At 36.8% G+C, this 27299-nt stretch overlaps 1 protein-coding gene across 1 annotated transcript in view; it reads right to left on the bottom strand.

Moving 5' to 3' along the window:
* The window catches only part of Spef2 (sperm flagellar 2), a 150109-nt gene that overhangs the window by 111487 nt on the left and 11323 nt on the right, over positions 1 to 27299 (bottom strand). The window contains exons 2-7 of the mRNA XM_075975903.1: positions 24480 to 24582; positions 14649 to 14901; positions 10003 to 10143; positions 8532 to 8596; positions 3484 to 3670; positions 1765 to 1953 (exon numbers count right to left, since the gene is read on the bottom strand). Of these exons, the coding sequence (XP_075832018.1) occupies positions 1765 to 1953; positions 3484 to 3670; positions 8532 to 8596; positions 10003 to 10143; positions 14649 to 14901; positions 24480 to 24582 (938 nt within the window). The remainder of the gene's footprint in view (positions 1 to 1764; positions 1954 to 3483; positions 3671 to 8531; positions 8597 to 10002; positions 10144 to 14648; positions 14902 to 24479; positions 24583 to 27299) is intronic.

Here is a 27299-nt window from a genome sequence, read left to right as displayed (position 1 = left end):
ATGTTCCTAGATATCAGGAAGATCTCAGATGAGAAAGGAACTTGACATTGAAGAGAATTTACAGTGACAATAACACTAAAATAGATGGTGATGGTGTCTCCATAGGAAGCAAAACATTAGAAAGAAATGACAGAATCTCCCTATCAGTAACAGAACAGCTTCCATTTGGGGCTGACATCTAATTTCCTCATCCTCCTCCATGTTTTCCTTCCTTCCTTTCTCCCTCCCTTCTTTCCTGTCTTCCTCTCTCTCATCTTGGCTTCCTCCTCGTCTCACTTCTTTTTATCCATTCACCTATTTTGTCTCCCTGGTCCACTTTTCATCTGCCATTCACTCTGTGCTAGACTCACCAACTCTCTCCTATCTCCTCACATCAGTGTATGTAGCATCCCTAAAAGAAGACAGAGGAAATATAAAAGGAGGCTGCAGATGTAATAATCCTTCATAGTGTTGAGCTTGGGCTATGGAGGCCTAAAAGAAGGCCTCTCGACAATTTATGTGACTGTCCAACTTTTGACTTCTCTTTCCACATGTGTCAACCTTAGATCCAGATACTACTCTTGTGTATTTGTTTTTGCAAGAATTATATTTGCATGTAATGAGCATGGTGCAATGGTGATTAGAAGCAAGTGCTCAAAAGGTTGCAATTTATTATCGTTCATGACAGTAGGTGGCACTAAAATTTAAAATCAAGAGCTACGGGTTTAGATGAAATGTGCTTTATCATGGAGCAGTGCAGAAGGGCGCCTTTTTCGCTGAATGCCCTTCTCTGCTGTCCAGACAGGACGTGTAATGACAGTAGTGTAAGCCACCTGAAATGCTGAGCGCGCAAGCTCCAGGTCTCTGCCATCAAGTTTGACAAATTGATGAAATAAACTTGAGTTCCCCAATGGGAAATAGACAAAAGTCAAAGTAATACAGGGATAAAAGGTCTATTTTTGTTATGAGAAGCCATACCCATAAAGTGCAATAGAAATAGGATGTAGTAAATTAGTAATAGATTCGATATTCTGATTTTGAAGTTTCCACATAATACCACAGTAGCAAAGAACATACTCAGGAGACAGATGTTGACTTCTGGGCAGCATTCTCATTGACAATAACCTAGATTATCTCCTGCCTCTCCACAGACAATTAGAGTTTAGAGGAAGGAACAGTACAATATAGGTTTCAGAAACACAAAAAGCAATGAATTGTTTATTTAAAACTAATTTTCTTACTGAAAAAAGCCTCTTAGAAGCTCTCTTTCTGCCTCAGCATAATCACTGAAATCGTCCATGCCAGTGTTCACATTAGTAACTCTCTCAAACTTTAGAGATGAGGACTTCCCTTGGGTATCTGAGGTCAAAACCACAACGATTTAAACATATGAACCTAGAGAGTCAGCCCTGGCCTTGTGTCAACAACGTATTAGAAAAAAGAGGAGAAATAGATGTATTTTGGATACTCAAAAAAAATACAGTTGAAGCAGGTACTCCAAACTGACCACCATGTTCAGAGCACACACCACCAGTAACATGCAGGCCTCGGAGAATATTAAGACAGTTCTTGTAGCACTTCTCGGGGAATCATTTGGAATTTAAAAGCATGCAAAATGACTAGCAACAGCTAGAGACAAGTGACCATGGGACTGGTGGCAAGCATGCAGTGCTTAGCATCAAGTCAGCGGGGGGGGGGGCGGGGTGCAGTATGAGGGGGCTGCCTCCTCCCATGTCAGTTATAAGCTGACGGCGAAGTATGATTTTTAATGGAAATTTTGTTTACCGCTTCTCGATCAAGAGCATCCTGGAAATCCTTAAGTCGTCTTTCTTCGTACTGTTTCTCCCTGAAAATTCTATTTTGCCACAAAACTTCCTTTTCGTGCCGGACATGCATGAGCTGCACGGCAATCCTGCGCTCCTGCTGGGACTGCCGCATCAGCCGGTGGATTAACTGTTCTTCCCGATAGGCCTCCTGCAAACACCAGCACAGGGGCCAAAGATTTGTCAAAGGCAAGTCCAGATTATCCATCGGGCTCAGAAGTCAGTGTGCAAATAGTGTGAAAGGCATGACAGCCGTCTAAGTCAACTTCTGCCTTTTAGTTTAAATTTGAGCACTACACACACACAGATACATACATGCACATACGCACCCATGCATCCACACACATGTGCCTGCACATGAATGCACACACAAGATAGAGTCTATTTAACCACTGAAGTATAATACTAGATCTTGCTAGAAACATTATGGTATTGAAATTTACAACTGCTTCAAGTAAGTTGATCGTTCCTTTAAAATCTAATAAACAACAAATCATTCGAGCTTTCAAAGTTTTCTAAACAAGTAAAGTAATTCTCAGCTAATAATTATATTTTCAGAAGTTTGGAAATTGCGTGTATGCGTTAATATAACAACCCCAAAGACATTAAAAGGCCCTTGAGGTTTGGCCTCTAAAATCTCGTAATAGTCATTGTATACATGACCTGATCTACTAGAAAAGAAAAGACTTTAAGAGAATGTACTTATCTCCCAAGCAGGACTCACTAGGTTTTGGGGATCAGACAGCACCAAGCAGTCACCAGCTGATGCCTTAACAGCCCAGCCAAGAGGAGCAGAAGAATACAGTTGAGCCCAGGCCCTGGTACCCACTGGATTGTGGTGTAGTGTAGAATAAACAAGCCACAGTTTCAAGTGTATTTATTTAAATATGAAGTTGTTTCATTGTTCTAAGCGAATTCTGTAAGATTAGATTCTGTTTACACAGCAAGATAATTTAGCTGTCAAAATGTACTGTGGTTAGCCAACCCTTATAAAGAACACCATGGTCTGGTGAGTCAAGTTTGGAATAATACTGAGATTAAACTGAGAAAAGGAGAGGAAGGGAATATTGTGGGATGGCTGCATCAAGGCTATGCATGTTAAGTTTCAGTTTGAAGACCTATAAGGACCTTCACATAAAAGTTTAATGGAAAAGATTCAGTGAAATGTAAGATATTTTTCATATAAACTAAGATGCATGGCAGTTCCTGGTAAGGAAGGCAACAACCCTAGAATATTGATGTATTATTATCCTGTATTTGGAGTGAATAAATGAAAACAATAAGATTCACTTCTATCTAAATAGTATTTACATATTTGGGCAGATTTCAAAGGATATGCAATCTAGAATAGCCTCCATTTGATTATAGGCTTCCCACTTCCCCCACGAGTTTTCTTGGGTAACAATCAACCAGTTTTCCCTTGACTGCCATGGAGGAAAAAGCCACTGTACTACTCATGAATAACTAAGTGCCCAAGGGTCTACAGCCACTCATGAGGAAGGAGCATACTTTAAAAATTTATAAGTAAGTGCTTTGCTCTTCTGATGTGAGGATCTACCTATGACATCTTCCTTAGAGTGGCAGACAACATGCATATAAAATATGTATTTGTATAAATACAAGGCCACATATTCTCAAGTGCTCAGCACTTTTAGTGGAGAAGGAACATGAACTGCCTCACCTCCTGTGCTTCATGGGCTATTAACTGGTCCATCAACAGCCTCCGCCGTCTTTTCTCTCTTTGCTCACGTGCGAAAGCATCTTCTTCTAGGCGTTTCTGGATCTTTTTAATGTATTCATCATCGGAATAAGTGTTTAACAAATCGGTAGCTGTCTGATCTGTTGTTTCTAGAGAAGTCTTGGATGCGCTAAAGGTAACAAATTTCTGTTAGATTTGAACACTGTAATTACAGGCCCCTTAACTGTGATCATGGAAGACTTCTGGAGAAAACTCCTTTCAGTTTGTTGTTAATCTACTGATACAAGCACTGGATAAATGCTGAAGCCTGTGGCTTATTTGTAGATTCCATTTGCTTTAGCTCAGACTTTAGCTCTATCTCTCTAAGGTCCTTAACACAGCTTATTTTTTTTTTCTTAAGACCATCTCTTCTTTTCCCAATTCTTAACTTTTCAGTCTAATTAGAGATTCTGGTTTCCCTTCTGCCTCTGTCTATTGGCCTCTTGCTTCTCTTACTGTAAGTCAACAATAGGAAAACTGTAGATAATTTAAATGTCAAAGAAGACACCTCAATGACAATAGACTAGACATAATCAATGTTAGTTTATTGAGAATACAGTACCTGTATTGATGGCTCCACTCACTATTACTCTGTTCTCATCTACAGTGGTGCAAGTTACTCTAAGGACTCCCAAATGTACTTATGACTTCTTAGGGCATTGGCCCAGCCTTTGTTAGGAACTTTAACAGTTCAAAGTTGACCCACTTATCGTGACTCAGCATCGGTCTGATCTGGCATCAGCACAGGTCTTCCCAAAACATGAACACTTTAAGTTTATTGAAACAAATGGTTCCTTAGCATTAAGTTTATAGTCATTTAAAAGTTATCATTAAAAGTAAAAGAAATATATTATGTGCATAGAAATTGAATCATCAACTCTCATCTGCCCATGTCTTTAAAAAGCCATTAGAATGCTTCAGTATAGCTGCATAAGATATAGGATAATGTTGCTTGACAAGGATAATAAGTTTATATTATGAATCATCACTTTGTATGTTATCACCAACACAGAAATAAATAATTTATTTAGAAAAAACAAGGGCATGTTACTAAAGAGTTTTATGACTAAAGAGTCATTCATTTTCATACAGGCAGAATTACTACTGCAAGAGCATGTTTAGGCTGAGATTAATACACATTTATTATGTAGGTCCTATCAGATTCTAGATCACAGTTTGTAGGTTTGCTGATCCAAGCTAAATTGTGGATCCATAGGAAAAGTATTCTTTTCTCGCTCTTTGTACAAACAGTGCTAAATTTCAAAACTATGCAGAGAATCACATGCAGGTAAAAGACACTATGATTCTGATTATTTTACCCACAGGAGGTCCAGACATGATTGTATTTTGTCCTGAGAGGAGCTAGGATAAACTGTTTCAGAACCCAGTACACAGGTGGCCAGAGGCAGAGCTGACCTTTGCTTATCAAGAGGTAATAAATTTAAAGCCCATCATGGTGGCTCAGGTCTGTAATCTGTGTTTGAAAGGTAAAGGCAGGTGAATTTCTGTGAGCTCAAAGCTATCATGACTAACATAGTAAGTTACACGCCTCCAGGACTACATAGTGAGACCCTACCTACAAAAATAAATAAAAACTGCCTTTGGGCCAGTATCAAAAACATTTGTTTTTAAAGTTAGTACGATTAAATGTCTGTGGAAGTTATGTGATCATTCAGCAAAATTCTTACCATTCTGTTTTCTAAATGTGCTGTTATAAAGATTCTGTTCTAGCTGGGTGGTGGTGGTGCACACCTTTAATCCCAGAGGCAGGTGGATCTCTGTGAGTTCAAGGTCAACCTGCAGGAGCTAGTTCCGGACAGGTTCCAAAGCTACAGAGAAACCCTGTCTCAAAAAACCAAACAAACAAACAAACAAACAAACAAACAAAAAGAAGCAAAAAAAAAACCCAACAACAACAAAAACAAAGATTCTATTCTAGATTAAGTACAAGTTAAATTGCTCCCTTAATACTGTATTTATGCTACCAAAACTACCTAGTTCATGAGTTCTTAGTTATTCATCAATCTATCCATTCTTCTGCCCACCCACTTATTCATCCATCAGCTCACGAGATATTGAAGACTCATATGCAAGGAGCTGAAAATGTTACATTTTCCAATTAAAACATTGTACAATCCAAAAGGCATTAAAATATTACACTGTATCCCATAAATATATATTAGTTAATCAAAAATTAAAATAATATGAAAGACTTAAAAATGCTATCTATGCTTACTAACCATTTAATTGATGTCTGTATACATCAAATTATCATACCATATGAATTTTTAAAGTTAAAATGATAAAAATAAGCTTGTAAACATAAAAGAAAGATATATGGTAGTTTCATTAAAGATATATTTATTTGAAGACAGTGGTTATAATTTATTGATAGCTGAATGTTTACCAAACATTCATAGAGATTAATGGATTTTTACATAGAAATTATCAGTATAGAAATTTTGTCAAATATTTATTTGGGGAATTATTTGGTATGTCTATCACACCAAATGCCAAACTACAGCATCCAATAAAGCTTGGCTAAGTAAACAGATTACTGATAGTATTTATTAATTGTTTAACACAAACAAACAAAACGCAACACCTAATGAAAGTGTACACATCGGAATGGGGCTGTTATAGGCGCTCCACATTGCTAGCTGAAAGCTTTCCATTTTTCCAAAAAAAGAAAAGGGTGACAGCCCTTGTCTCTGAAGGTCTTTTCAGGCATGGCCAGCAAAAGGCAACTGCTGAAACTGTTCTTGAGATGCAAACGTGTGTGTGTGTGTGTGTGTGTGTGTGTGTGTGTGTGTAATAAAGAGAAATTGGACATCACTTAGAGAGGGGGGAACATGAGAGGAACTAGAGGCAGGGTACCCGGGAGGGGCTGGAGAAGGAGATGGAAAGGGGAAAGGTTGTAACACTATGATAATTTAAAAAACATATTACAAAAAAATTAACTTTTTTGCAACAAGTTAGGATGGCGTTTCTAAATGATTTCATAACATCCTCAACTGAAATTTCAAAAATGATTTTAAAAAAGTAGTTTTTCATAAAAAGGCTTTAAAAAAGCCTATTGTCTTATAACTTTGATTTTCTTTCTCACTTCGCTTTAGACCAACGCTTCCCAGTCATTTTCTTCTTGTCGCCCTCAGAGGAGATTTTTGTGCAGCACATTACCAGAGACTTCTTTCCAGGTGAGGCTGCTCTGAGCTACAGAGAACTGACTCCCTGGTGACTCTCCAGCTGTGTCTTGTCCCGCACTGCTGCTCTGAGAAGGGGGACTCTTTGTGCTATGCTCACTTCCATCTCCTTGGAAATTTCTAGCAGGATTAAATGGAATCTTCCAGGAAACACACACACACACACACCAAAAACAAAACAGAAAGGAATTGAAAGAATAGCCTGGAAAAAGTACCTCCCATGCTTACGGATCAAAAGAATCCATATTATGAAAGTGTTTACATTATTAAGAGCAATGTGTAGATTCTGGAGTTTTACCGCCTAAATTCTTCATAGAACTAGGAAAGATTATAAAGTTCATGAAGTTCATGAAGACTCTAGATATCCCAAGCAATCTGAGCATAAAGAGAAATTCTGACAATATTTTAATACCTGATCTCAAACTATAAGACTATATGGCAACAAATCCACTATAATAAAAGTTCAAAAATCAACAAGTCCAGCAATGGGACAGAATACAGTATCCAGAAATGAATGCAGGCAGCTACAGCCACTTGGGTTTAGACAAATGTACCAAACTTGCATGGGGGAAAGATGGCTCCTCCGCAAAAAATTGCTGGGTGACGTAACCATCCACATGCAAGGAGTAACCACTTTCCCTTTCTCTTGCTAACATAAAAGTCAATTAAAAATGGCTCAAAGACTGTAATGTAAGACTTGAAGGTTTGAAACTACAGGGCATATAGGTACAGACACAAACTCATTGTAGAGGACTCAGTAGTACAGAAAACAGTAGTAAGCATTTATAAATGGGTTTGAATGAAACCCGAAAGCTCCCATACAGAGGTACAAGAAACCATGAAGAGACAAAGGCAGAACGGCAAATCTTCCTTGTCGCCTATGTACTTTGGATTCTGGTTTTAGGAACAGAAGTCATGTTAATAAGGGGCATGGGGATCAAGGCAGAGCATCAGAAAATTGTACAGAAAGCAGGATAAAGGAAAATAGGTATATTTTCCATTTTCTTGATTTTCTTTCCATATCTGACCTTCCTACTGCTTCTTTCCTGGCTTTCCATTCTTCATTGGACTCTCTAATTCCCTCAGAAACATTAAGACACAACTGAAGCATGTTGTTTAATTGTGTATTTTCCTTTAACAAAGAATTCTTTCACATTTCCTAAGATATAAATGTATAGAGCTTAGATAGTTTCCATTTTTAAAGACAAAAAAATATCCCTACAGTGCTCCTACAGGAGTTTATTACATTACAGCCTTTAATGGGTTATTTTCAATAAACCACAATAAGAAATAAAAGGATATGAAATAAGTTTATATTTAGGCAAATGGAGCTATTAAGGGGTCACAATTTATAGAAGAAAACTCATAAAATTGCATAACATTTGGTGAAAACCTCACTCAACAATACTTTATTGCTGCACTCCGCGATAAACACGGGGTGTGGCATGAACAAAATTAAACTGGAACCCAGCTGTGGCGTTCCTATGGCACATTTAAATCAACCTAACAATTTCAGTAAATGTCTCAAAATGAATGTGATCGTAGAAAAATAAACACAACATGGAAAAGTAAATTGACTTTACATTTCTTAATACCCATTTTCCCAGCCTAGATCAAAATTCTTAGTGAGGAAACAACCTGAATTTTAAGTCATGTTATCTTCTCTTCCTTCATGTAGTCTTTTAATAAACCTTCTTCAAAGCTTCAGCAACTTTGCGACATAAACTATTTGCAAATATTCAAAGTTATTCACAGCACATGTTTGTGATATAAAACATTATATCCTACCTTTCTTTGGCTTGGAGATCTTTTTTTATTAGTGCTTCGAATTTCTTAATCTCATTGGCCACATCCTTTAAAGAAAATCACCATTAGTTCCCTGTCTTTAAAAGCCATTGAGAAACTTCATGTTCAACCAGTTTTAAATGGTAACACACAGTACTAATTCAAAATAATTAAGAACAAGATGAGAAAGATGCCTTTGGGAATACTTTTTATAATTCCTATTTGTTCTTTTAGATGAGGCTAACCTAAATCAATATAGAAATTGTCTAACCTTAATCACTTAATTCATGATTCTGTCTCTCTCTTTTTAAAATTGTATGTGCATGTGTGTGAATGTAATGTGAAAACGTGTGTGTGTGTGTGTAAGGGTGTGTAGGTGTGTGTATGTATGTGTGTGTGTGTACAGTCTACTGCCCCTGTGGAGGTGAGAGAACAGCCTCCAGTTTTAGTCTTTACCCCCAGTTTTGTTTTAGATAGCATCTCTTGTTCACTGATGGAAATTCTCCGGTCTCAGACCCCATCTCACAACAGGGGGATTAGGATTACAGACACAAGCTAACATGTGTGCTTGTGCAGCAGGTAGTTGAGCTACTGAGCCATCTCCCCAGAAGAATCTCATTTTCAGAGTGCACCAAAGGTAGTTAATGAAGGTGAAGCTTAAGTATAAATATTTTTTGTGAGTGTTTGTGTTAGGTGTTTAAACACTGCCCATGCAACCTTGCTAACTCTATAAACTTTTCTTAAATATTTCTCACGTTTATGTACTATAAATCTTTATTAAAAACTTTCATCAACTCAGGTAAATTTAGTTTTTAATAGTAAAAATAGATCCAGAAAAATATGTGGATAATATACCTAAAATTCAAGTATAAGGTATTTTGTTAGAATTTTTAAAATAATACATAGACTAATATAAAATACAATGGGTTTATGGATGAGAGAGCAGGCCAATATCTTCTTCACCAACACTCATGTACTATAATAAAATATGTCAGCATTCAGGTTTCAATCAGTAGTTATCCTCAAAACATAGTATTACTGTTCCGTGACATAACTAGGTTTTATCCTATTGAAATGCTGACACTCAGTGTGGTCTAGTAAAATATTTCTAGTGTGTTACCAGCAGCAAGTGAATTAACATTTCTGGGACTCATAACAAATTACATCGCATGGTAAAGAGGAATGGGGTGTTCACAACTCCATCACACTAGACTCCCTGTCAACACGAGAATCCAAGCAGACATTCCTACATTGGGAGTTTGAGCTCCCTGGCCTAAAATTACATCCTGTTTCTGAACAAACAATAGTAAAATGAATGGAATATGTACAAACTGGGGGAATTTTGGATAAGAACAGGGAAGATCAAGGCTACTTTGAAAAGAAAATAAGAACTTTTAGAAGGTTTCTGCACAATACAAAGAAAAAAACATTGTTATTTAAAAGAGAAAAGACATCAGCAAATGATACAACTTACCTCTGCCTCCTTTTTCTTTTTCATCAGTTTCTGAGCCTCTAGTGCTTTCAAAGTTCGGTTTGGTTCAGGCTTAGGGATCTGTATAATGGCGGCTTGGATTTTGGCCATTATCTCATTTTGTCGTCTTCTATTTAAACGTTGCTGAGTACGGCATACATATTAACTTATTTATTCAGCTTGTCAAAATAATAGTTATGTAATATGTGTTCAGACATACATATACATAAAATATCTGTTGACAATTTCAGAACTTAGCAATTGACAAATGCACACTGTGTCAACATTCCATAATGCCAATATCAACATTATTTACAATGAAAACTATGCTTCTAAACCACAACAATGAAATACTAAAATTATGACTAAATGATGTATGTATTGTTCTTATGTGTGTTGGTACAAGAATTGTCAGGGGCTCTAAATACAAAGAAGATTATAATTCTTTCCCAATGCCACCTTCATGACCAGCCAAATCATGAGAAGAAGATGTTCTTTCTCTCATGAAGCCCCCCTGGATTCTATAGGCCCATTAGCTGCCAATAGAAAAAACAGCTTCCCTAAACCTGTTCACCTACACATGAGTTCAGGGGCAATCCTCAACTACTGGCCTGACATTAAAATATAAAGCATCATTGGATAATTTCTTAAGAAGACAGGTAATAATTATTTTAAGGACAATATAAACAGAATGATGTAATTGAGAGAAAAATCTCTAAAATATGATAAAGTAAAACTAAATATCTTATAAATACAATAACATAAAAATGTATGTCTTTGTTACTAAGGCATTGTAGAACTAAATTCACTAATTTCTACAACCAAAGATAAGGGAATTTAATTTACCACTAAATTAAATTCAGAAATTATAATTTTTGTGCTTTATTTTCACTTTCTAAAAAATGTGATTTTTTTTTCAAATTTAATTGTCATATGTTTATTTCTTTTTTAAATAAAACCAGGAAAGTCCAGGCTCCATCTTTTTTTTTTTACTGATTTCTATTGAGCTCTATATTTTTCTCTGTTCCCCTCCCTAGCTCCCCTCTCCTTTTCAACCCTCTCTCATGGTCCCCATGCTCCTAATTTACTTAGGAGATCTTGTCTTTTTCTACTACTCGTGTAGATAAGATCTATGTAAGTCTGTCTTAGGGTCCTCATTGTTGTCTAGGTTCTCTGGGATTGTGATTTGTGGATAAGAAAAATGTGGTACATTTACACAATGAAGTACTACACCGGAGGGGAAAAAAAGGACATCTTGAATTTTGCAGGCAAATGGATGGAGCTAGAAAACATCATTTTGAGTGAGGTAACCTAGACCCAGAAAGACAGTTATCACATGTACTCACTCACAAGTGGTTTTTAAACATAAAGCAGAGAAAACCAGGCTTTGTCTTTTGTCTTATTTACTTCCTATGGTTATGTTTCACATTCTCTCTTCCGCAGTATCCCACACTTTCTGACTTTTCTTTCTTTGGAGATTTTCTTCATTAGACTTGACTTTTAAAACCTGGACTGCCTGGTTCAATGCCAATGAAGGCCCAGAACTTTAGAGTGTCCAATCTCTACCATGCAAAAGCATTAAAAGAATGATCCTGCCCTCTGGCAAGTAACAGAAGACTTTCTGTAAGTTTGCCTCTTGAATGTTTCCCTCCTTCCTCACCAAGAAGCTGCCTATACTAAGGCTATATTAATTTCTTATCATCTTAATCAATTTAAAAAGCAAGTTTCCAAAGAAATAGGAAGAACCATAACTCTATTGCCTGTATTTTACACATTCCATATATCCAGCCACTTGAAATCTTTTAAAAGTCTTTAATGATTTTTGTTCTCCTGTGTCTTTAAAGACACAAATCATTAAAGATTTTTCAAAGAGGTTTGGGAAGCAGTGGTGAGTTACACAAAGTAGTTGTCAAGGACAAGATAGTTGGAAAGGGAAGGAAGCAGAGAAGTAACCCATCAAAAAAAAATGGTGCAGGATATTGAGACTAAGGGAGTTGCAGAAAAGTGGACAGAGAGGGCCATGGGCAATCGTACCCTCTCTCTTCCACAGGAACACGATGGTAGAGGTCCTTTGGCCAGTGCTGTAGCTAATAGCCAATCATTTCCCAAAGGAGCTGAGGCACAAGTTTCATCCAGTAAAAGAAATGGATTTTCCCGGATAGGCAGTTAATAGTTCTTAGCCACCATTGCAGGTGAACATGAGTATAAAGATGGAGAGGAGAAAATACGAGACGAGGAGAGATATAGTTAAGGCAAAGCAAAGCCATGCATCACAACATGCAATCTATCTACACAGCTGCTTATGCAATGTGTACTTATTACAGGCAGAAATAAATCACCAATAATAGACTAGGTATTAATGAATTTCTAGAAAAAAATGTTCTATAGAACCTTTTCGATATTAAAGTGTCTTTGCTCTTCCTCAAGTTTTTGAAATTTTTCAAACTTCTCAAAATGTATTCGGGCAAGGTCTTCTTTCATTTGTTTACATTTTTCTTGAAACCTGTATGTAACCCGCATCAGATTGAAATCAGTTTGGCGTGGTATCAGGTTTTTAAGTCTCTAAATGAAGAAAGCATTTTAAAGGTTTCTGTTACTGGAGAAATGAAGGTGGACTGGCATTGCAGTCACAGGTAAGCTTTTGCATTGAAAATAATTTTTATATACATCATCATAGCTAAAATAAACTAAAAGTATGTTACTCGTGTTAATCACTAAAATCTTTAATTGTATATGGACAACAAAACAATATTTATATTCTCTCTTATAAAAGTGTCATATATATTTACATCTTTGACTGTTCTTAATTTCTTCTCCCCTTTATCAAAAGACCTCTTTACTTTTGATTCCCAGACAACATCCAGTCCTTTCCCAGAATTTTTCCCTAAAATAACAATTGTCTCAATTTCTATGAAAATATTTCATGCTTCCTTTGAACTGCTATTTCCAAAGCTATTGCTTTTATTTTCCTATTTCCTTTGCCTCCGCATTTCCCGAGAAGATAATCTGTCCTCCCTTCTCCCTCATCTTGAAATCACTATGCTGTAATTCCCACTCTCCAGACACATTTTTCTCTTGCTGACATGCAAACATGAAGTGGGTTGGGACTGTTCCAGTGTTACTCACTTGCAAGTGATTGGCCTGAAATGAAACCTCAATAAATAGCTACCTAATAGGTTATCGGCTCTGGAAGCTCTCCCAGTTGGTTCTATAATATCTTCCTCAAGCTACACAAAAGTGCAATGTCGTGGGAGGCAGAAATAGCCATTCTTGTTTACACAGCTAAAATGAGTTTACCAAGCTTGTCCATGAAGAAGAATTCAGCACTGAGTTACTTAGCTTTATGTCTACTCTAGTACCTGGCCTGCCCATGAGAATCTCAGTGTACTTTGCTACCAGATTAATGATATCCAATTAAAGCAGAACAATCTGAAAATGGAGGTGGCTCTCACATCTGCTATACCATTGTTACTTTGAAGTTTAAAATTTAAAGTCTGCTGATTTCCATTTAGGCCTCAGTGTGAGTGCAGCCCTGACTATTAATCTGGAAGCCTGGAAAATTTACCTTGCACTTGACTTTCCTCAAGACAAACAAACAACAACAACAACAAAAAAACCCCACCAAAAATCAAAAATAGCAACAACAACAAAAAATCCTCAAAAGAACTAGAGAGACTTGCCAACTAAAAAGGGCTAAAATTTCATCAAAAAGCATTTTCTGAATACTTAAAATGATCAAATATTTTACTAGGCATTTTCCTTGAATTTGAGGTACCCAAACCTTAAGATCACATAAAGAATAGTTAGCCAGAGGTGTAGGCACCAAGAGGTTATCACATGTGCCCTAGCTTTCACAAAGGAAAAATCCATGTGAGCTGTCAACAGTAGGGATGGGAAAGGATGTTGGAAAGGAGGAGAGGTGAGATTGGGGTGCTTGGGTGGAAGAAAATGCTGAATGGTCTGGACATGTTCAAGGACACCTATTCGATGAACCTGTGCTGAGTAATACAGAGAAGTAATGTTGAGTAATGTCTTCGTGAATGGCTGCAAAGTTCATTTTCAGATGGAGATACAATATAAATATTGTATAAAACAGAATGAGTCTGTGTCAAAGAATTCCATTATCTCACAGAAAGCCTGATGCTTAGGAGACAGGCTAGCAGGTTACTGCATGGCCCCTAAACATATCTGAGCCAACAAAATAGCAGGAGACATGGAGGGAAAAAGAGTGGACATAGAAAGGACTGGTTGGTATGTGTGCACATTTATCAGATAGGTATATATGTGTATATATATATAATATTATATAATATATGCATGTAATAGCAATTAAAAAGAAAATATGCATTTAGAAGAGAGGAAAGGGAAAGGGAAAATGATGTAATTATATTATAGTCTCAAACTGGAAAGAGAAAAAGTACTGGGAAATAGGAACAGACTAGGATACTAAATTCTGTAGTGTGGATAGGAAGCAGGGAGACAGAAAGGGCAGATAAACAAATGGCAATCATTAGCATAAAATAATACCCAGAATGGCCAATGAAACAAGCAGCTTCAGTGGAGTTTCCCCAGAACTACAATCTCCCAGCCAGTTTGCTGCACCACCTTTTCCCTCGGAGAAAGCCTATTTGGCCTCTTTATGTACCCACCTCTCGAAAAGCCTCACTTTTGAGTGCTTGAAGCTTTAGGTTTGTCTGGGGTTGCATGGTTTGAATTTCTAATCCAGTCAGCCCGGTTTTCTTCTTTTTCTGAAGAGCAATGTACAATTGATAGAGAAGTTTTGTTGCTGCTCCTGGCTTCTCTGTGATGATACTTTGGGCCACATTCTGATCAAACTGCACACCCAACAGGTGGAGGGTTGGCTCCAAGCGGGAGAAATTGTTAAGTTTGGCAGTGGAACCCCTAAATGTGATAATAAGTTCATAGTATACATTAACACTGGATTTAAAACAAACACCAAGTCTCAGAAGTGTTGTTAAGACAAAACGCTGAATTACCCCACCACACTTCAATGCTTCCTTTCTCTTAAATGACACAGTAATGAAAACACACGAAGATATCTTCCATTGGTCATTTTTCTCTGAATTTTATTTTTCTTGTAGCAGCTAAAATTCATTAATTGTATTTGTTTTATGCTGTAAATTTACAATAAAATATTGTATGGGAAGTAAGTACAAAAACAGACAAGCAAATGTATTCTCCTAAGTGGATAAAAATACTACAGTTTTGATAATTATATTTTATCCTAAAGGCAAAATTAAAACACAAATGCCCATTGCATTAAGTGATCATTTATTATTGATAAAATCTTTTACTAGTCCTAAATTTTATAATGACAAGCCTAACAATGACCCTCTCAGACACTGTCTATAATTTTTAAGTAAATGATATTAGCTATGGAATCCATTATGTTACCCTTCAGTATGTGCTATATAGTAATTCTTTGAAGTGGAAAGGACTCTATAATTTGAAATTATATTTATTTTTAATGATTTAATTTCAACATTGCCTCAGACTTCAAGAAACTAATGAATTCATTTTGTTCCCCTAATTAACATTTTATTAAAATAACCATAGGTACTAAGGGTATATCAATTTATTAAGTTTAGTTAATTTCAAAGATTGGTTGACATATATAGGGCTAGATAGATAACTTAAGATCACTTGTTGCACTTCCAGAGGATACAGGTTTGATTCCCTCCACCGCCATGTCAGCTAACAGGCATCTCTAAATCCAGTTTCGGGGGATCCATTGCCATATTCTGGCTTCTCTAGGCATTGCACGTCCATGTGTTGCACAATACATATATGCAGGAAAAAACCCATACAAGAAAATTTTAAAAAATTAGTGAAGTGTTAAGAATGAACAAGATGTGCTCGTAGTTAATAAGAAATATATTTAAATAAAAAGCAATAAAAATTGAGATGCTGCTTCAGATGTCTCAAATGGTTTGCAGCTGTTGGTGATTAGTGAATCTGACAATGGACGGGAGAGGTACTCGACGCATTTTAACCGCTGTGACTCTATCATCAAACCAGATACACATATCAGTTCTAGCCTTTGGCCTGATTTCTTCTTATCTCAGCTTCTAACATGCAAGTTTGTTCTTTAACACAAAAAGAAGACAGAGTATACTTGAATGTAAATCAAAGTTCATGCCAAAAGTTATTGCTCAGAATCGAGAGTTGCCATATCTCTGAGTGATTGTGCAAAACATGTGTAGTCTCATGTACCTTACCCACCATGCATATCCAGAAAGATAGGGCCTGAGAGTTATCTATCCATCTTAGGTCTCTGTCGTACACTGGACTGCAATATTTAGAGACATTATAATGTAGAAGGGAGACTACAAAAGCAATCACAAATTGTTTCTATTTTTGCAAAGCTCATCCCTACAGTCAGAAGAACGGAACCCTTCTTCTCACTTGCCTTACATAGCTTCTTGAATATAGTGTTTGCTTGTGAATGTTACAGTTGGCTTACACTTTGGTTTTTAGATTGTGTTAATGAACTAGTCCAACTGCCCTAACAATAATTTTCCCCGAAAGAATTAATGAATATTCTAAATTACCATCAGTCAAATTTGAGGATCACAACCTGAAGGACTATAGGGAATCTGTGATTGTTAAGGCATCCGCACAGCCAGTATAGGAGGATAATGGGCTCTTGTTTTTGAATATGAAAAGCAGCTGGGACATCTTTGCTCTAGAGAAAAGGCGTATGATGTAAATGATGACCTCTGAGGGAATAAGGAAGGTGCACTGGGAAAAGTTTCCTTGCCCTCTGCTGATAGTCTTTGTTTGCTAAGGGACTTAGGTCTCTTCTGTTGCCTGCCACCAGGTAACATAACACACTTCCCCTCACCATGAGAGGAGCTGCCCTCCAAAAGATGGTTCTTTATTCACAATTTGTTTGCATTTTAACTAATCTGCTCTGGCAAAACTAAGCTGGTTTTAAAGTAAAGAATCCTCCCAGAGTTAGACAAGTTATACTTGGAATTGAGACATTTCTAAGACATGTAACTTCATGCTTTTGGCAGCATAGAATTTTTAATTTTCATTTCAGACAGGAATAAAGACATGTCTGCAGGCCAATCTTATGGAGGCAATTCTTCAAAGTTCTCACTTCCCAAGCAACTCTATTTTTTTGTCAAGTTGACAAAAACTAACCAAAACAAGAAGCTAACATGTGCTAGGTCATTTTGCAATAATTTTGGACACCTGGCTTTGGCAGTTACTCTAATAAGAACTGATATAAACAAATAATCATAAACGAACATGATAAGGAAAAGAATCGCCTAAGTATCACTGGAACAGAGAGAAGACAAAAGGTGAAATCTGCTAGCAGAATTAAAAGGTTAGAGAATGGTAGACTTGTAGTTGGATCCTAAGAATGAATTAGGGTTTTTCATGGAAAAAAGTGAAAGAATAACAATATGAAAGATACATGTCTGGGTTTGAATGAGAATGGCTCCTATAGGCAAATATGTTTGAATGTTTGATTCCCCAGTTGGTAAAACTGATTAGAATTGTGCAGTGGTTTAAAAAGAAATGCCCCCCAAAGTATTGGCACTATTGGGAGATATGGCTTTGTTGGAGTAGGTATAGCTTTGTTGGAGGAAATGTGTCTCATATGTGGGCAAACTTTGCTCAGTATGATATTCAGACCATTTCCTGTTGCCTGCAAGATGTAGGACTCTCAGCTACTTCTCCAGCATGTCTGCCTGTGTGCCACTATGTCCCACCACGATGATAACAGATTGAAGCTCTGAACTGTAAGTGAGCCACCTCAATTAAATGTTTTCTGTAGCTCTCCATCCCTCTTTCTCTTTCTCCTCTCTGTGCCTCATGCATGATAAAGATGTAAGGTCTCATCACTGCTCCAGTGCCACGCCTGCCTGCCTGATGTCACGCTCTCTGTCAAATCAGGAGGATCATTTATTTACTCTAACTCTTTTGAACCGTGAAATCTAGCAAATTCCTTTCTAAGTTGCCTTGGTCTTGGTGTCTCTTTATAGTAACAGTTTGGATGCTCAACTTACTAGACCTGGATGGAGGTGGGGGTTCCTTGGACTTCCCACAGGACAGGGAACCCTGATTGCTTTTCGGGCTGGGGGGAGACTTAATTGGGGGAGGGGGAGGGAAATGGGAGGCGGTGGCGGGGAAGAGACAGAAATCTTTAATAAATAAATAAATTAATAAAAAAAATTAAAAAAAAAGAAATTATGTTACAGAGGAGGGAATTTCAATGGAGTAATACAAGATTCTCATGACAGAATTTCAGTGAGATATGATATGTATATCATTGTATAGTAAGAAAATACCCTGGCCTAGGAGATGACTTAAATATGTCACAAATGCAATAGTTTAAGCAAATTAATGTAGAGTAGTTCTCTGTGATCTTATTCTCTTACTCTCAGATCCTAACTACATGTTCCATGCCTGCTAACCAATTCTGTTTTAAGATAAAGAACCTGCATGAAAGTCAATGGGTTTGCACTTTCAATTTTCCTGATTGACTGGGATTTTGCTAGATGCTTTATTCTATTTTATATGAAGAAATCAAGGCAAAAGTAATCTATATCCTCGCCTAGTCAACCACTTATCTACTTATTTCTGGTAATTAACCCTGTCTTACACTGGCAGAGATTACAGTAATGCTTCCTTATCTATCATTGGTGCCAACTAAATATTTCATTAAAACTTTTCACTCTTTAAAAAAAAAAAAGAAAAGTAACAAAAACAATGCATGATGAAATGAAAAACATGGTATATGTGTAGACAGATTTTAGAAAGAACTCTATTAGTGGGTAATATGCTTGAAATGTATACCCTCTAAGAATTTACCTGGAGACTTAGACATTAATTAATACTCCCCACCAAAAAAAAAAAAAACCTGAAATTTTACTAAACCTGAAGTTGAGCTTGTTAGGTCATTAATATGCAGAGAAAAATAATGGGGCATCCTTAATGTGAAGGGTTTTGAATATACAATGTTTGAAACACAAAGAAACTGAAACCAAGGAAAACAGTACAAAAACATGTAACTGTGCAATATGAGTTTCTAAAGTACATAAAATGATAAACAGAAGTGTTGGAAATGTTGCTACACACAGGTAACCATAGAACAGCCTATGAGTATGAGACTATTTGATGGCACAGAAGAGCAAAGGAGAGTGGGAACACTCATTACTACCCAATATTCTTACGCCTGGGCGGCTGATCTAGCTGCAAAGGTGGTAGTTAAAGTACACAGGACTAGAAGGTCAGGCAGAGGAAGCTGCTAAGAAGAACCTGTGGAAAAACTTGCACAACACGCCATGAGGGAGAGGAACATGGCAGAGCACGTTTTTGTTTGTTTGGTTTCAATTTTATAGATTGAAATATTCCTATGTCCTTAAAAAGCTTAAGAAATGAGCTAGGAAGGAGGAAGATGGGGGGGCATAACAATATGTTTAATGGTATGAAAATATGTTTACAGTCTTTGGCTTCTATTGAGTCATACAATTCCTTCCTGTACAACTGGTGTAAATTAGATTTACGAAGAAATCAGTCACCTATGAAGAGGATATGTTTGGTGCAGACAGTTTTTTTTATCATAGAAGGGTTTGAGTGGGAAGTGTCAGGTTAAAAGTGATTCATGTTAGGTTACCAAGAATGGGAGGGGAGAGTGAAGGACTTGCTTGTGTGAGCATGAGAATCTGAAGTTCACTTTTGGGATTCGAGTAAAAATACCAAATGTGGTGCCCACCACTTGGAATTCCAGCACTGGAAAAATGGAGACAGGAAGAACCTTGGTGATCAATAGCAAAACAGTCCCACTACCAAGCCAATGAGAGACTCCATCTCAAAGAACAAGGTGAATTGTTCCTGAGAAACGAAAGAAAAACTAAGATTGTTCTTAGGCCTAACCTTTTACATGTTTGTATACATGCATGCATGTACACACACCACCACCCCCACCAGCAGCAACAGCAGTAGCAGCACAACCAAGAACTCAATAACTATCTTGCTTAAAGACTGAAAGACTTCAAATGAAAACTCAAAAATTCACCCTTTCAGAACTGCGAGAATCAGAAATCCAAAGGACAGCTGTTTAAGAATAAGACACCCACAAAATATTTCCACTGTTGTAATATTGACACAAATATTATAGGGGTAACAAACCACTAATTTTTTATTGGTTTCAAGAGCTGCTTCATGAGAGAGCATCCATAACTGACACTGTTAATGAGGGCAAGAACCTGAGACTAGTTAGGTCAAGAGCCCTGGGGAAACTTACTATTATTCTGTTAAATGAATACAAAGACAAAATGACTCCAGATGACATATTGCTATGCCCATAGACTGGTGTAGTACTCAACCCTCATCAGAGAAGTTTTTTTTTTCTTTCATTAAATAGTAATTCCTACAGAGACCTACAAATGAACAGTGGAAAGAGAGTGAGAGACTTTGAAGCGCTCCACCCCAAATTGTGTTTATCATAACCCTTTATTAATTAATTCTCATGGGTCCATGTTGCAAATGATGCAGAATGAGTGAAAGAGCCAGATGTTGTAGACAGCTTCAAGGAAACCATGTTTCCAAGACATATTTTTGCAGGTTTACATATGAACTCACAGAGACTGTGGCAAAAGCACAATCTTCACAAGGTCAAACAGGACATGGAGAAAGGGAAGTGGGCCCAGGGTCCCATTTCAAAAAGAAGCTACTGAAAGGTGCCGAGAGAGCTGAAATCATTTTGCTTCAATGGAAGGACACTGGTATATCACACCAGGTCAGGCCTCATGTTCAGAAGAAGTTGACTTAACACAAAATGGACACTATGTTTTCTAGTATGGGCTCTTTTTGTTATTATTTTGAAGAAAGAGAGAACATGAAGTTGGGCTGGTGTGCAGAAAATGGGAGAAGTTTGATGGGGGAAAGAATACAATCAAAATATATTGTTTTTAAAATTAAAAATATAAAAAATATAATGTTTTTAAAATTAAAAAAAACATGGTGCTTGATCTCTAGCAGAATAGATTATTTCTGTTATTTTACCTCATTTTTACTTCCACCCCTTTCCTACTAATTTCACAGCAGTCTCCAAATACAGTAGCAGTAGCTACAAAATCCAGCAATCAACAGAGAAGGCAAAGAGATCTGAAGCTCTTCAACAGAGATTCTTTATTGCAAGCACTGCCACTATTTGACCTGCCTGATAGTGCTGTGTGAGTGTGGATTTGTAATTATTTGATCTGCTATAATGATTATTCATTGGATAAGCCATATTCCAAGAATATTAATACAGAGTAATTAGTGACACACGAGCTAGATTTCAGGTGCCTGGCATGGAGCTATTAGCTCTGCCAAACACGAGTTTTCTCACAACCAGAAAGATCTGAGAATATGTTGTGTGTTGAGTCTGAAGCTGTTGTGGTTCCTCAGCAATGCTCTACCATGCAACATACGAACGTGCAAGAGTATAGGTTCCTGGGAAAGACTTGAGCGACTCAGATCATCTCATGTCTTTCACCTGGTTAAGGAGTTATCACGGGAAGCAATGAGTAAGGCAGAACTGGAAATTTCCTAAGCAAAACCGGTTTCAAGACTCACAAATCACTCAGCAAAGGCTGACTGTACAAAATGTGTATTGGCTGGTCAATAAGTTATCAAGTACTGGACATAGGTACTGAATACAGTCAGGAATAGAGGCTTTAACAGAATTTGTCCTAAAAAGTCATTAAGGAAACAAAAAGCAGCTGAAATTGTGCTCACAGTAGATAGGAACAACAGCAAAAATGTGGAAATCTGAGTTAGCAATTGGTGTTTGGAATGAGATATTCCCCAAGTCTTGGGTATTTGAATACTTTGTCTTTAGTTGGTGGCTGTTTGCAGGGGTATTAAGACGTGTGGGCACTAGGATCCAGCTTTGCGGTTTTAAAAGACTTACACAGTTTTGCGTTAGGTCTCCCAGCTCCTTGCCTGTGGATCAAGAGCAAGCATGCAGCTGCTACTCCAGCACCATGCTTGCCTGCCTGCCTGCCTGATGCCTTGCTCCCCAGTATGGTAGTGATGGACTCTTATCCTTCCGGAACTTGAAGCCTAAAATAAACTCTCCCTTTAAAACGTTTCAACAAAATGGAAAAAGATATACATCAACTATATCATAACAAAGTTATAATTTAACTGACACAATGAAAAAGTATTTGCAAATCATTTATCTGACTACAAACTTACCTTAGGATATGAAAATAAAGCAAAAATAAAAACACAAACTGATTTAAGAACAGGTAGAATTTAATAATAAGATGTAAAGACATTTAACATCACCAGAGATCATGGAATGCAATTTAAAAACCATAATGCAACACGAGTTCAGCCTATTAGAATAGTAATAATGAATGGAAGGAGGGGTGGGGCAGATCTGTGAACACTAGGCGAGGGGAAGCTGTTATAGGATTTACTATATGAAAAAAGTCAATTTTCAACAAAAATAATATGAAGAAAGACAACCACAAATATTAATAAGAATGAAGTAAAACTAAAACTCTCATATACTGCTACTGTAAATTTAAATCGTGGTTTTTATAAAACAGCATATATGTGCTTTTATATAAATATAGGGATGTATTATATATATGTAATTATATACATATATATGTATCATAGCAATGGCATTTCTAGTCATATATAGTCAAGAGGAATAAATACCCAAAAGTATTAAGAACATAAGCATGCAATACAAAATCCATAGTAAATAATAACTCCAGCAAAAGAAAACTCAAACACACATCTACAGCTAATCAAAATATGGTGTGTCATACTCATATAATTGAAAATTTACAGGAAGTAAGTAGTAATGAAAAGAGGCACATAGACAAGCCTTGAGACTTGATCTTAAGTGGGAAAAACAAACAAAATGTGTCCTTTTTCTTACCCCATTGCTAAATACCATGTACAATGGGTAAATCCAGAGACTGGAAGCTTACATAAAACAGGGCCTTAGTATCACCAATATATAACCATACAAAAATCCACCATACTGAGACATAAATTATCAAATGACAAATTAAAGCCGAAAATTATGCTTCAATATTTTTGGTAAGACAAATTGTGTAATTTTATTAATAGTTTAGTCCTATTGTATATTTTTAACTATGAATTTCTGTTTATTCCATCTATGAACTGTCATATATATGTACACTGTAAACTTATAAATGACAGTAAATTAATCCAGTTGGAGAGCTGTGATATCTGATATTTATAGAAGAAAAAGTTAATTGACAACATAAGAGTAAAAATATTCAGAGTATCTCATAATATCTGTATACCTAAGAAGTTATTTATTTATTTTTTCAATCTATACATTTTGTATTTTATTTGCTCAGCTTGCTCCTTTTCTTTACAAATCTTCATCAGAGTTAACACTAACAACCACACAACAGAGTCAATACTAGGTTGTTTGGGGGTTTCCTCTGCCAATGAAATTAATCCAAAAATTCTTCACGTTAGCCTCAGGCAGACTTTTTGGACAAGGGCTAAAAGCAGCCACATTCTTCACCAAAATATCACAAACCAGTCTCTAGGTCACATACTAATATTTTTCTCCTCTGTAGCCTCTTGAGTCAGGCCCCACAGTTCTAATCACACTCAACAGCACAGTAGTCCATGCTCCTACTAGTGTGGCCCATTTAAGCAGCATTAAAAGTGTTCAATCAACCCAATTATAAAATGGGGTACTGAGCTGAACAGAGAATTCTCAACAGAAGAAGTTCAAACGGCCCAAAGTCACTTAAGGTCATGCTCAACTTCCTTAGCAATCAGGGAAATGCAAATCAAGACAACTTTAAGATACCATCTTACACCTGTCAGAATGGCTAAAAAAAAAAAAGCACCAATGATAGCCTTTGCTGGAGAGGTTGTGGAGAAAGGGGTACACTCACCCATTGCTGGTGGGAATGCAAACTTGTGCAACCACTCTGGAAAGCAGTGTGGCGGTTTCTCAGAAATTCGGGATCAACCTAGTGCATATTTTTAAAACACAATAATTCTGCTTGATCGCCAAGGATCCTAGCTTGCATTCTGTCTCAGCTCATAAATAAATTAGGGCTGGAGAGATGGCTCAGGAGTTCAGGGTGCTGGTTATTCTTCCCGAGGATCAGGGCTTGATTCTTTACATCCACAAAGGAGCTTACAATTGTCTGCAACTCTAGTCTCAGGGGATTTGACACCTTCTTCTGGCTTCTGTGGGCACCATATGCATGTGGTGCAGAGACATTCAAGCAAACACTCATACACATAAAATAAAAATAAATAAAAATCTCAAAATAAGAACACTGTGCTAACAAAAAATGGATAAATCTGGGCTCAGACTACAGAGTCTTATTTATGGAAAGAAGACTTGTTGCAAACATATTCATTCCTCTCCTTTGTATTCTTGAGATAACAAAGACCAAAAATATTGAATTTTTGATGAAGAAAATAACTTTACTAACCTGCTCTCTGAAAATTCTGCAAAATCACTCTGAAGTTCAAACTTGTACAGAACTTCTCCAATAAGATAGCCATTAGAAAATGCCTTTGCAAATGACTTAGGACCTGAAATTCAAAATAACGGAAATAAAATAGTAAATTATTTTGTGATGTATATAGTCAGGCCAGCATAACTGAGTACAAACACATCATGTCCTGGATATATTTATGGAAACATCTTCTAATAACCAATGTAAAAGATTTAACAAGAGACATTAAGTTCCCCAAAGATAAGCCAGTAGTTGATGGTAAACTAATTTTGAAAGAAGTGGAAAATCTTTTCTAATTAAATTAATAAATAATCTTAATCTAATAAAACTGTCAAAGTAGTCTATGAAACTGTTCTCCAAATGCATAAGCAAAGACTCCAACTTAGATGCAATCTAATTTTTTAAATATAGATTTAATTTTAACCTGTAAATTAGTAGATATACTAAAATCATCCATACTTTAAAAAAATCCTTATTGGACACAATTGGGATCTTATTTCATAGTTCAGACATATCACCACTGCCGAGTTTATTTGCAGTGGAGCGATGGCAATAGCTCAGAACAGAGAGTTCTAAAAAGAAATAAAGATGACTAATAAATATTTTTAAATATGTTCAACATCCTTAATAATTAGTATAATGCAAATTAAGGCAACTTTGAGATTTCATCTTTCTACACTCAGAATAGTTAAGGTCAATAAAACAACTGACAGCAAATACTGATGAGGACATGGGAAAGGTGAACAATTCGTCACTGTTGGAGGGATTGTAGGGTGGGACCTAGGTAAAACAGTGAGGCAAATTCACAAAAATGAAATAACGAGTCTACTATGTCCTAGCAATACCACTCCCCAGCATTTTCCTCAAGGATTCCACATCCTATTCCACAGATACTTTCTCATCAGCCATATTTAGTTAATCTATTCACAATAAGCTAGGAAACGGAAACCACCTACATGTCCTTCAAATGAGGAATAGATGATGAAAACATGGAACATATAGATAATAATCTCTTCCGTTGTAGAGAAAACTGAGATTATGGGATTTTCAGGTAAATGAATGAAACTGGAAACTATGCCACAGAGGCAAGCCAGACATAGAAAGATAAATATTTCAAGTTCTTAATTATTCTTTCTTTTAAAAATGTCCTTTTGTATGATGAAAGGAGGGTGGTAGTAAGGAATGAGGTGAGCTGCTCTCAAAGGCAAACCCAGGGGACTCTAGGCCACAGGAAGTGTTTTCACATCTGACCCCAAGACACAATTTTAAATAAAACTTCCTTGATATTTGTTCTTATAGTAGTTAATCTGAATAATATTCCAATTTTTAGGATGAGTTAAAATGATAATACCTGTTCTTTATGGAAATTTCCTCTACAGGGACAAATCTGGTGCTCACTATGGCCTTCAATAAGCTTGCTCAGGACACCAGTCGGATCATTATTTTAAAGCTCCTCATCACAGAACATGTTCAACATCGATGAATTTGGGCTCCTAGTCAGTCATACCTGTCCTTAAGAGACTGCTTTTAAAGAGTGGACACCTCTGTGTTATAAGGAGCTGCTGTCTGTTCCCCAGCTGCCAGGTAAGCTCGTCGGTAGAGCATGAGACTCTCAATCTCAGGGTCGTGGGAAGAGAGATGTTAAAAAGAAATCCCACACTAGCTCCAAATTGAGTATAATAAAAGGTTATTTATTTAGGCATAGATTCACAGATCACAGTCCTCTGCTCAAACGGGGAACAGCCAGAAGAGAAGGTGACCATGCGCTTTACATGGCATTTATAATATAAGAGGCCACGCCCAAGTGGTGGGTAACTTAAAGGCTACTGGTGGTAGGAATTCCTACAGCATCTCTGGAATGACAATTCATAACTCATAGTATTACCTCCATGAAATAAGCTCATCCTTCATAACCACAGTACCCACTGTTCTTAACTTGTGATGCCATCAGAAAAAAACTTGTGAAGATTGGCATGATCTCTCATTAAATGAAAGTGCCATATGATATGATTCTTCAGCTATCTAAAGCTAATAAAATCCCAAGGGTTACTTCCTCCATAGGACAGAACTGTGACATCATTGCCTCCAATTCTATGGTTCCTTTCTATGCCCTTGAAGATCTCCTGGTACACAACAGAGCTGTTTACTGGATGCCGCCACTATCAACGATGGGCCATTCTACCTCTCCAGCTAATTGCATCTTTCTTTTCAGTTTTCTCGCTAGCCTCTTCTGTAATTCATCCCCCTTCTCTTAGTTTTCTAACAAAGCCACTGTATCTGGAGCCATTGTCAGATTGTAGATATATATATTTCTTCCAGGTCCTAGCTTTTTGGAATTTGGGTTCTATTTTTTGGCACTTTGCTTTCTGTGCACAAGCAGTTGCACTGTCTGCTCCCATGACTGCTGCCCTCTGTATCTTGCCCTGTGCTTTTTATGCCAATCCAATGCCTGGAGTTCAGCCTACAAATAACTCAGATGTGCGTTAATACTACCGTGTCACCCTTGATATAGCAGATAAATGGTCAGTAGCAAAGTTTTTGCTACCGAAAGATTTGCTTAAAAATAAACTCATAATCCACTTCCTTAGAAACTGCAGAGAATATTAATTATGCAACAAAAATATATATAAAATAGAAGTGTTTATGGCATAAAGTCAAAGAAAGAGTTATCAGTATTTCACTGCCAGAATAGTTCATTATGAAAATAATATAAAACATTGGTCAGCAGGTTTTGATGCAATAAGAACTTCAGATTTACCGTGTAATGATCAGCAAGAAATATTACACTGAGAA

Source organism: Microtus pennsylvanicus, chromosome 6, assembly GCF_037038515.1.
Source record: "Microtus pennsylvanicus isolate mMicPen1 chromosome 6, mMicPen1.hap1, whole genome shotgun sequence".
In the NCBI taxonomy this organism is placed as follows: domain Eukaryota; kingdom Metazoa; phylum Chordata; class Mammalia; order Rodentia; family Cricetidae; genus Microtus; species Microtus pennsylvanicus.
The sequence above is the reverse complement of the archived record's forward strand: the minus strand, read 5'-3'. Positions and strand labels throughout refer to the sequence as shown.